The 11,416-nt window shown below is 47.9% G+C and overlaps 1 protein-coding gene across 17 annotated transcripts in view; it reads left to right on the forward strand.

The window, feature by feature from the left end:
* FNBP1 (formin binding protein 1) overlaps nucleotides 1-11,416 on the forward strand; it is a 152,642-nt gene extending 141,226 nt beyond the window's left edge. For 10 of the 17 annotated variants that reach the window (XM_038549043.1, XM_038549057.1, XM_038549045.1 and 7 more), the window contains 4 exons: nucleotides 150-282; nucleotides 2,004-2,125; nucleotides 2,398-2,537; nucleotides 3,957-7,508. In XM_038549043.1, the coding sequence (XP_038404971.1) occupies nucleotides 150-282; nucleotides 2,004-2,125; nucleotides 2,398-2,537; nucleotides 3,957-4,135 (574 nt within the window). In that variant the 3' untranslated portion in view covers nucleotides 4,136-7,508. Of the gene's footprint in view, nucleotides 1-149; nucleotides 283-2,003; nucleotides 2,126-2,397; nucleotides 2,538-3,956; nucleotides 7,509-8,203 lie in introns of those variants that run through there. The other 7 variants (XM_038549041.1, XM_038549048.1, XM_038549049.1 and 4 more) reach the window with 2 other exon arrangements.

The raw sequence follows: 11,416 nt of genomic DNA on the forward strand, positions 1-11,416 counted from the left end.
TGAAAACAGGCCCCAGTCCTCCCTTCCATCCCATACTGTGACACAGTCTTCATGTGCTCCCATTCGCACAGTGTTCAGGGTGGTAGGAGAATCCACTTGGCTGATCACCTTCACTGTGTCCTACTCTTTCTTTCTTTTTTTTTTTTCAGAGATGCCATAACAAAAATGAAAGATGTTTACCTAAAGAATCCTCAGATGGGAGACCCAGCCAGTTTGGATCACAAATTAGCAGAAGTCAGCCAAAATATAGAAAAACTGCGGCTAGAAGCCCAGAAATTTGAGGTATGAAAAAGCTGTGGTTGAAAAGCTCTGTCGGAAAAAAAGAAACAGGGTAAGGGCTGGGGGTGGGGGCGCGGCATGGGGATGCTCTAGAGCACCCATGCATCGTGCGCTGCAAGAGGTGCAGTTGGATTTGCAGCAGGGTGTGTCTCGAGTCATGATAAAAGTTAAAGTAGTCACTCACTGGCTGTTCTGCCCCTCTGTCCCTAATGTCCCCTAAAACCTACACTGATCAAAGCTGTATTTGTATATGTTGTTCTTTGGTTTAAGTGTATCACTTAGTACTTATCCTGCTTCAGCGCCTGTTGATAATGGGTCCAGCTGGGAGCATGCGATCGTGAGTCCAGAAGTTAAAGAAATCATGTCAAATATGGTTCTTACAAAGGACACGTTATCAAAGGGTTATATATGTTAAACCCTGGTGAGAGACACAAATGAGAAATGAGTGGGGAATATAAATAATAAATGTTTTAAGGAGAGAGAGAAAAAGAGAGAGGAGCACTCAAGAACTATGGACAAAAGGCTTCTTTTATCTATAAATTTAGAGACTACAGAACATGGAAAAATACGTCAGTGACTGATTGCTCCAGGCCAAGTAGGTGTTACTTCTAGCAATGAAGGATCAGATACGGCTTTTTAAAAGTGTTCTTAGGGATCCCTGGGTGGCTCAGCAGTTTAGCGCCGCCTTCAGCCCAGGGAGTGATCCTGGAGACCCGGGATCGAGTTCCGCGTCAGGCTCCCTGCATGAAGCCTGCTTCTCCCTCTGCCTGTATCTCTGTCTCTCATGAATAAATAAATATATTTTAAAAAAAAAAGTCTTGCTAGAATCTGTAAGTCAGTTATTACTGTTGGAGTGTTTAGAACCTAGAAATATCCTTTTCTGGTCATTTTTATCCTTTTGTCTTTTTAATGATAGTCACAGAGAGAGAGAGAGGCAGAGACACAGGCAGAGGAAGAAGCAGGCTCCATGCACCGGAAGCCCGATGTGGGATTCGATCCCGGGTCTCCAGGATCGCGCCCTGGGCCAAAGGCAGGCACCAAACCGCTGTGCCACCCAGGGATCCCTGTCTTTTTTTTTTACACTATTTCAGATGTTGCCAAAGATAATTTTACCTTATTTGACTTCCTCTATACAGGTTTCTTTACTATTAAAAAGAGTGACAGTCCATAAAAAAAAGGCGAGGGGAAGAATGTGGCTCTCACACTGAGTCACTGCTTACGTGTGACCGGGCCCTCCTGTTCTCGGTGTGACCTCACGGTCACAGAATTGTGGAACCAGAAGGAACTAGAAGTGACTTATCTGAAATCACACAGGTGTTTTCAAAAGCCTAAGAGTAGAGGGGCACCTGGGGGGCTCAGTAGGTTGAGCATCTGGCTCTTGATCTCAGCTCAGGTCTTGAAGTCACAGTTGTGAATTCGAGGTCCATGCAAAAAAAAAAAAAAGCCCAAGAGTGTAATGCAGTCCAGTGCTCTTTCTGTCGCATTGTGACCGTTGTCTAAACACATTTGCTTCTATCTCTCCAAGGTGAGATGAACTGGAAGCAGTTGCCTGTGAGTCCCTTATATAGCTGAATGCAGATACACTGGGGCCCCCTACCCCATGTGATTGTTCTCGAATCTCAGCTTCAGTGACCATTGAGCCCCCCCGCATTTGGGGCCTTCAGACTCTATGGTCCAGCCCTCAGCTGAGCTCAGACCAGGTCTTTGGTGGCTTTTGCTTGCAGGCCTGGCTGGCTGAGGTGGAAGGCAGGCTGCCAGCGCGCAGTGAGCAGGGCCGCCGGCAGAGTGGAATGTTCGACGCCCAGAACCCGGCCACTGTCAACAGCTGTGCTCAGGACCGTGAGAGGTACAGTATCTGTACCGAGCCTGCTGTCCGGCAGGAAGCAAGTTTGCTTTGTGTTCATGTCCCATGTCTAGAAATGAGTATAAGGTGCTTGTTCTGTACCAAAGAGCCAGTGGTGCCTGACCTGACCTTTCCCCACCACTTGGGTCCCTGGTGCCATGTGGGTTGGTGACAGAGCACACGAGGTGACCTGAGATGGCCTTTGTGACAGCAGTCAGGGGCTGTGAGTGTTGCTGGGCAGTCGCTATAGTTGCTGTGTGGTTTCATTTCTTGAGCAGCCCGGATGGCAGTTACACGGAGGAGCAGAGTCAGGAGGGTGAGGTGAAGGTGCTGGCCACGGACTTCGATGACGAGTTTGATGAGGAGGAGCCCCTGCCCGCCATCGGGACTTGCAAAGCCCTCTACACGTTCGAAGGTAACCCTGCGTCCGCCTGGCTCCCTGCTTGCGCACACTGACCCTTCTGCTGTGATTGGACCTTCTTCCGAAGCCTTCCAGATCTTTCTCTCTCTTCTTACCCTGTTGTTCTGCTCATGGTCATCACCATCATTATCTAGTTCATGGCTGTGTACTTTGCCCACTGGTCCATACAAAGGAACAACAGCTTTTGGGGAGCTTATTTGCAGCACATAGCATGGAATAATGATTATTTCATCCATTCATCCAATATTTCTGGAGCTCTTGTCTTGATGATGATACCATGAGAGCTGTACCTTAGGACATTTATCATCATGTGCGTAGGGCCAATCTGAGAACAGGGATAAAGGGTTAGAAAGACCAGCCCAGGGGCACCTGAGTGGCTCAGTGGTTGAGTGTCTGCCTTTTGCTCGGGGCGTGATCCTGGGGTCCTGGGATGGAGTCCTGCCTTGGGCTCCCTGCATGGAGCCTGCATCTCCCTCTGCCAGTGTCTCTCATGAATAAATGAATAACCTGAAAGAAAGAAAAAGAAAGAAGAAAGAAAAGAAAAAAGAAAGAAAAAAGGAAAGAAAGAAAAACCAGCCCAGAGTTGCCAGAACGCTGTACCATAGAAAGATATTAAGGATGCTGTGTAAGAAGCAGTCCAAGCTCAGGGAGATTTGGGGAGCTCCAGGACAGAGGGAGCTTACGGATGTCCTCACGCCAGGCTACACGTTCAATGCGACAAGAAAGCACCAGGTTCAGTGTTGCCGACTTTACCTCACTCCCAGGCCTCAGCCCTGCCCCCACGGCACCCCTGGAGGCTGCTCCCCAGACAATCTGCCCTCCAGAATGCTGTGTGCGCAGTGGGACGCTGGTCTTTGCAAGTGGCCTTGGGGACCCTGGTTAAAGAGCTGGCCCAGAGATGCCGAGGTCAACAAACTGCTCAGACCCATGGCTGATGGGAAGTGAGGATTCTCGAAGGTGCCTTCCTAGGGCCCCACCTACGTGGGAAGGTAGGAGGAAGTTATAGTTTGGGAGGAGACACAGCCCACCCAGGTTCAGGGCAACATGGAGGTGGACGTGTGTTTCAGGCAGAAGTGGAACCTGAGCTCCTGACAAGAACCAGGGCCAGACAAAGAGAAGCGGGGATAGTGTCTGAAAAGGTGTCATTAAAGTTAGAGACAGAGGAAGAGCAGAGCAAAGATGTTCCCTGGGGAAACACCTGGCTTCCTGGGTGGGGGAGGGGGGCTCTCTGAAGAGCTGGAGAGCCGCAGGGTGAGGGCCTGGAAGCTTCCGAGTGGGAGGAGCCCTTGCAGGGACCCGGAAGGGTCCATGCCTCTGTCGCTTGCTGCAGTCTACTCATTGCTTTGCTCCCCTGTGTGCTCCGCCTTGTTTTGACAGAAGCCTGCCTGACAGGTTCTGTTCTTGCTCCTCCAGGTCAGAACGAAGGGACCGTCTCCGTCGTGGAAGGAGAAACACTGTACGTGATAGAGGAAGACAAAGGTGACGGATGGACCCGCATCCGGAGAAATGAAGATGAAGAGGGTTATGTCCCTACTTCGTACGTCGAAGTCTATTTGGACAAAAATGCCAAAGGTGCTAAGACTTATATTTAATACCACTTAAAAAAAAAAAAACCCACAAAAACTGTTAAAAAAAAAAAATGGAGTTGTCTCTCCTTACCACTAGGACTGTTATAGGCGGTTCTTCCAAAGCCTGGATGGAGGACACCGGAGTGCATGTTGTCACATGGCCACACGGTGGACTTGTAGGCATCCACTGAACACCCGAATTACCTTGGCTAGTTTTGACTATAATCATGTTTCTCTTGCTCGTGAAATATGATGTGGAAAGCTGCCAACTGCCAATTTACGGTTCTGTCATTTGAAATCTGATAAACATTTCGTACTTTGGCAGTATCTGTAGGTATCCCAAAAAAAGTTGCCTTTAGCTTCTAATTGGTATCAGAATTTAAAAAGTCCACACACATCAGAGGGGCGGGTAAGACTTTGGTTCTCGTATCTCTAGCAAGCATCTGCCATAATCTGCCATAAATTGAACCACCTGAGAATGTTATATTTGGTAACTTAACACATTGAACTACTCTAGGTTTTGGGTTTTTTGTTTTGTTTTGTTTTGTTTTGTTTTGTTTGTTTTTTAACTACCCTAGTTTGTTTAATCTTACAGTCACTTGCTTCGGAGGAAGTCGTAAATAAAACCTTCCCCCCCTGCTTGAAAGAATAAGATGATTCCTATTTTGGTACTGAAAGTGTATAGTTTTCCTTAAACGTGTTTAAGATCATTGGTAGATCGTTGTGATCATTCTATCACATCTGCATGATGCCAAACAACTAGTTGCAATCCGGAGAAAAGCCTGGTAACAATGAACCAGTTGACTTTTTTTACTTAAGACCACTTAAAAAATAATAAAAAAAAAAAAAGGCCACTGAGCTCCCCTCTGCCATTGACAGGGTTGATCAGATTCCCTGGTACTGTTTCGAGAACTTACAAAAAAACCTAGCATGCTTGTGTTGGAGGTTTGGTGGCAAGTGGAGCTGTATTCAGCTCACACGTCCCCAGGTGGGGCTGTAAAAAGAATCTGGTGCAGCAGCTGCTTCGACACGCAGACCCCAGCTCATCACTTCTCAGAAGTGTTTTGGGTTTGTTAGGTTTTTTGTTTGTTTGTTGGTTGGTTTGTTTTAATCGTTGGTATCTTTAAGACCCAACATGAATTCACTGAAAGTCATTTTAGAATTGCTAGCTCATTTATATAATTAATCATTGCCAGACTGAAATAAAGTATTTCACCACCTTGAAAGGAATCTGGGTCACGTGGGGATGTGCATTTTTCAAATTGGCAAGATCCGTAGTGAAGTCGGTCACATGTAGATGGGTACCAAACCCATTGTTTGTGCCCACTCCGGGAATCTACCCTGAGATCGCAGAGAACCAGCTATGAATGGCTCACAGTAAAGGTGTCAGGCTCAGATTTTCTTTTTATTTGGTTTTGAGAATTACTTATTCATGTCCTTCCTACTTTGAAGTAGAAAATTAGCTCCTTGCTTTTACATTGTGAACCCCTTTTATAAACTCAAGTCAATTTAAAGCTGACTTTACCCCCTCCTCCCAAAAAAAAGCTGATTTATGAAGCAGCAGCAGCTCATCAGGAGTCTGACACCTGGCGGGAGTTAAAGGTGCTTGTTTGGATTCTAGCAGAAAGGTCACTACATGTCCCAAGGACCGCCAGAAATGAAATTTAATAAATTTTAATGGCAGCCTGATTTTTAACACACGTTTTACTTTAAAAATAATAATAGAAAGTTGCAAAGACAGCAAAACCCGATCGATCCCTGTGCCCTTCAGCCAGGGTCCTCCAGCGGTGGCTTCTGACATAACTGTAGTATAATACCAAAAGCAGGAAACAGACGTGGGTCAGCCTGCTTTTTGAAATATAATTTCATGATTCAGATTTCTTTTGCCTTATTCTACCTTTACTGACATAACATTGATAAAGCCATTCACCTTGGACCCCAGACCCCTCAGGAAAATCATTTCTGTTCCCCCTTTTAAATATTTGCAGCATAAATAAATAAATAAATAAATAAATAAATAAATAAATAAATATTTGCAGCAAGTAACTCAGCTGACCCTGAAACCACAGGGATTCCTCTTCAGGAGCAGGGGGCGGTCACAGCACTAGGCATGGACCCAAGCGAATGGGGGACCTAAGATATTAAAATCAGAGCTTTCTGTCCAGTGATGGACTCAGCTCCAGCCTATGAACTGCAGCAGGAAGCAAACCAAACAGTGAAAAAGCCTTAAAACGGCCAAGACAACATGAGCCTTTTGAAGCCTCCCTTGGAAAGTATGGCGTCTGTGACGTTGTTGTGGTTTTACTTTATTTTTTTTTTCCTTAACAATTGCACCAATTTGATTCAGAAATTGGATCAGTTGGTTTGTGGGAGCTGGGGGTCGGGTTTGGGCACATAAGTTAACATTCATGATTTTAAGTTGTGTGCCCCAAGCCTTAGCAGAGACAGCTCAGGGTAGGGACAGAACAGTGAAAGACACTTCACAGCTCAGTGCCAGCCGGTCAGTGCACCCCAAGTATTCGAAGAAGTCCTGAAACCATTCCCAAAGAATCAGAATCCCCATTTCTGCCCACCGTATACTTTGGTTTTCTTTCCTAAATTTTATTTCTGATAAAATGAAAGAAGCCAAGTCTCAACTTGTTTAGAAAGTTTTCTCCTTTTGAGACACATTTAGAGGGGACTAGTGTATGTGTAGAAGCCTGTCCTCCCCACCTGGTTTCTCAATCTGCTTGGCACCCCCAAGAACACTGTCCCCCCAAACCCATCCCAGCCCGTGGGGCTGCTGCTTCCCAACGCCCAGATCTCCAAGCAGCTATTCTGTGCTTGTGCATTTGTGTGTGTGCATGTGTGTGTGTGTGTGTGTGTTATCTACGATGTGACTATTTAATAATTGCCAAAATATTTAGACTAGAGGAACGTCCAGTGGGTCAGTTGGATTGTGACTATCTTCCTTTATGATTTTGGTTTTGTTTTTTAAATTGTTTTCTTGTTAAATACGTTCCGTAATCCCCAGCCCTCAGCCACTCCCCCTCCAGATATTTGTATATACTGCCATTTAAAAACTAAAAGATGACTTGAATTCATTGTTTTAACGTTTGACTCTTTTATCTGTTTGTTTTATTGGTGATTCTCCTGCCTAATGACCTTTTTTGTTTTTGTAACCACTGGGGAAGCCGGGAGGACTAGGTCCCCGGCCGGCAGCTCCGCGCTTGAGTTTATTGTAGACACTTGTGTTCTGAGTAAGTTCTGCTCCAATACGGCCAACATGATTGTCTCTCTCTCTCTCTCTCTCTCTCTCCTTACCCTAAAAGAAAAGAATCTGTCTGGCACCTTTTAGTTGTACCCTCGTACCTGCCTCTCTAATAAACGTATTTTTCTCAGTGTTGTGTATTTTAAATGATTTGTCACCTTTCCGAGAAAATGATTCTGTGTCATACGGGGATTTAACTCTTTTTGTCTTCAGTAATGGGGAACTTTTTCCAGCCAAATGCTTTTTTAAAAATCTGCCCTTGCTCCCCCTTTTAAATGATGACACCTGCTCTGTTTCTCGCCCTGTACGCACCTGAGGGCTTCAAGAGTCTGTCTCCCCTTCCTCTCCTGCCCCCTCAAGATGAAGAACTTTCACTGTTGATTGCTGAGTCGACATTGAGTGACAAGTGTTTCCTTTTCGCCAAGATGTTCCATGTTTTCATAAAAGGTCTGAGTGTCGGTTGGGGACAGAATCGGGCCTTGAACGTTCCTTGAATCCTCCTGGGAAGCCGGGCCTGTTTCTTTCCTCCGAAACTCAGTGTCCCCAGAAAGAGGGGTCGGGGTGGATGGGCGCAGGGTCTCCGGTGGGGGCTCTCTCCCCCCACCGCCCCAAGGGAAGGGAAGGGAAGGGAAGGGAAGGGAAGGGAAGGCTAGCTCCTGAGCCCGCCTGAAACCGTGAAAGTTCCTTATCTCCGATGTGCCCCCCGCACCCCACTGGGGGAACAACCCACCGCTCTCAAGCTGTCCCCTCCGGCGGTGCAGTTTGCCAGGCCGCAGAATGCCCGCCCTTGACCGCCCGCCTCCCTCTAAAGGTCTTTCTCTTTCTGTCTTTTTGTGTTGTAGATTCCTAGAGGCCGCTGCGGAGCCGGAGCCGGAGCCGGAGCCTCGGTGAGCCTTCCCAGGAGAAACCCTTCGGTCTGCTTGTCTCCACAGGCCTGGGCGCCCGCGCGCACGCAGACTGCTCCCGGGCTGGGCCGGCCGGTGGCCCTGCGACATCTCAGCCTGAAGCGACATCCCTCCTAACCTGCCCCTGCCACGCGGCTGCTTGCCTTTTTCATTCCTTTCTTTTGACAGCATGCTTCTCGTGGCCCAGCTCCTCCTCCGTGGCCCAGCCCAGCCACCTCTCCGGGAGCAGGTCTGTCCCGTGTCCTCATCCCTGTCCCCAGCGTGCGTGTGGGGCCACGGAAGACAGCTAGACACGTGCTCCCTCCTTCCCGGGCCCCTGCCTTGGCCCTTGGTCTACCTGGAGCATCCTGGCCCATCCATGGTTCACACTGTGCCTTTCGTGAAAACTTCGCCACTGGCCTCCCCCTGGGGAGACCGACAGAATCTGGACAAGGAGGGTCAGGTGTGCTCAGGTGGACTGAGCACCTGAGTGTCATAGATGTATCCCGAGTCCGTTGACCATTCAGTGATCCTTTTCTGGTTATGGGTCCTCACCTTGTACTAGACGACATTTCATGGCCTGAGATTGTCCATGGGGGGTCCTGGGGCAGGCGCGCACATGCACACACATGCACACATGCATCCCCCTCTGGCTTGCACTCAAGCTCACTCACATTCACGCACACACTCACACACACACACACACACACACACACACAGGCATTTTTATTTGGCGCCTGTGCTCTGGCTTGGAGAAGTCTCCACTCGAAGTCCAATTCCATCTCGAGGGCCACACACTCTTGTGTCCACCTTCCGTGGGGTCCAGGGAGGACCTAGCCCACCTTCTCCCTGTCATCGCCCCGTCAATGAGAATGGCAGATCGTGGCACTTTATAAACAAGCATCACAGCTCGGCGTTAGCTCGTCACAAGGTGACAATTCCCATCTTCCCATGAATTCCGAGATTTGCATCTTAAGATTTTAGTGCTTTCCTCACCAAAGAGCCTGTGCTACGTGTGGTCCTTCGGGTGATCTGTGGCGATGGCTTCTGCATATGCTCACGTGCCCCGCAGGCCCCAGAGACGGGATCGAGTTGGCTTTTTGACCTAAGTTTCCTTCTTCTTATGGATCCTTGAGGAAAACATGAGGTCATGTAGCTCATGGCCACTCATGCCTTAGAGCAGCAGTAGCCCCTTCTTCTCTGGTGCAGATACAGTCGAGAGAAATCATTGGCTGTGCATTTCTGTGAATGAGGCACCATCCGAAGCCCAAGAAGGAAATCGGGCCTCTTTCTTCTCTCGTTTGGCTTCTGGTAACTGGGTGGTCAGTTCGTTCATCCTCAATTCTTCTTGACTTTTATGAGTCTAAGACAAGGCTGTCTTATAGGAGCTGAAGGGACCAGGGCAGAAACGACAGGTGCTAAGGGCTGGGCCTGTGTTCAGTGGCCCCCAAAGAGTGGTTCCTCTCAGCAAACCAGGGTTGATCACACCCCACCCTCTGAGAGCAAATCAGTGACTAGAAGCCTCCAGCCAGCAAATGCCTGGGGTAAAGCAGGTAAAGAGGAAGTGGCTTTGGGTTTGAGCCGAGCCAGCCAGCATGAGCCCCTCCTCTTCTGTCTCTTTCTGTCTCTGTCTCTGTTCGTCTTTTGCCCTGAAGGGGGGCTAGGCCCTTGGGTTGAAGACTACCAGCCTCCCTGCCGGAGCAGCATACACCATGGGTGTCTCGGGGCTGCTACATGGGCAACAGTGCCCCTTCCCCATGGCGGCGGCCCACCTGTAGCGAGCCACCCCCCACCCCATCTCGTGAGAGGGCTGGCTTGGCCGATGCCCTAGAAGCCGGGCCTCCCCTGCATCCCTGCAAAACCCACAGGCATGTGGTTAGGATGGGCAGTCCTGGCGGCCCCACAAAGGGCTCCTCCTCCAGCGGGTGGGTGGATGATCAGGAATCTCCAGGGCCTTCTGAATCTCACCACCCCAAGCTGGCCACTCTCCTCCGCTCCACAAGGATGCTAAATGGTCTTTTTATAAAATTGATTTTAGAGCCTCAGTAATGCATGTGCGTTGCATCTTTCATATTCTGGGTCAGGATAGATTAATTTCTCGCAATGTAGAGAAAATGGTATAAGCTGCAGTGATTTGTTCTTTTAATGTCTGTTCAGCCCAATATAGAATATGCTCGTATCTTGTAACCCCTGTGCAACCCCCCCCCCCATTTTTTTTCCTTCTGTACCACCTGTGTCCAGAAGAGAATGGATCATAAGCGCTTCTCAGTGTTAACCTGGGTGTTTGCCTCCCAGCCAGTCTGTACAGCTGCATGGGAAGGGCAATGCTGCAAACCCAAGCTCATTACAGGAGATAAGTTATTATAGGATAGTTGAACTGTATCATTTACTCTGGGAATCCTCCTGGGAACTCATCTATATATGAGTATGGACCAGTTCACGTAGAGTAGAGACGGGGAACTTTCCCATCTGCTTCTCAGCTCCTCCCTCACCCCCGATGCCTGTCGTGTCTACGCCCATGCTAGAATAGTGTTGTTTTTAAGAATGACTAAGTTTTAAAGCACCTGCCCTGAACATGACCTGAAAACAAAACGAAAGAGAGGAACTTGTCATTTACCCGGTTTTTCCTTTGCAAGATAAAAAAGCATGGAAAGCTGTAATGGGATTTTCCTTTGGGTTTTTATCGTGCTCACCTCCGGGCTCAGGCCAGATAAGCTGAGGCTTACTTATCTCGCTAGCCACAGCACAGAGGCCCCTCATGCCTTCTGGTGACATCTGTAACTACAGGAGAAAGTTTACTGAACATGAAAAAGTTACATTGATGCTAAGTATTTTTCCAGAAATCTTAGTTTCATACTTCCTCATGCCTCTGCCTCCCATGCTTGTATCGTCACAACACTTCTTTAAAGAGTGATCCAAAATTCTATTTTAATCTGATGTTGAGCACCTTTAAACTTTCTGGTTTATTTGTGTGTGTGGCACTAATCCTAAACTTTGAAGGCATTTCAGTGTTGTCACGGCCCATTGCCATTGTGAAGGTTCTGGAACTGCCCATTTGTCTCTGGAGATGGAATTAAACCAAATAAAGTGCTTCCATTGGAAGGCTTATATATTGACCTTGTAACTATATGTTAATCCTCTAAATGTTAAATAAAAGTATAATCTCTGTTA

The sequence above is a fragment of the Canis lupus genome, chromosome 9 (assembly GCF_011100685.1).
Source record: "Canis lupus familiaris isolate Mischka breed German Shepherd chromosome 9, alternate assembly UU_Cfam_GSD_1.0, whole genome shotgun sequence".
Taxonomy (NCBI): domain Eukaryota; kingdom Metazoa; phylum Chordata; class Mammalia; order Carnivora; family Canidae; genus Canis; species Canis lupus.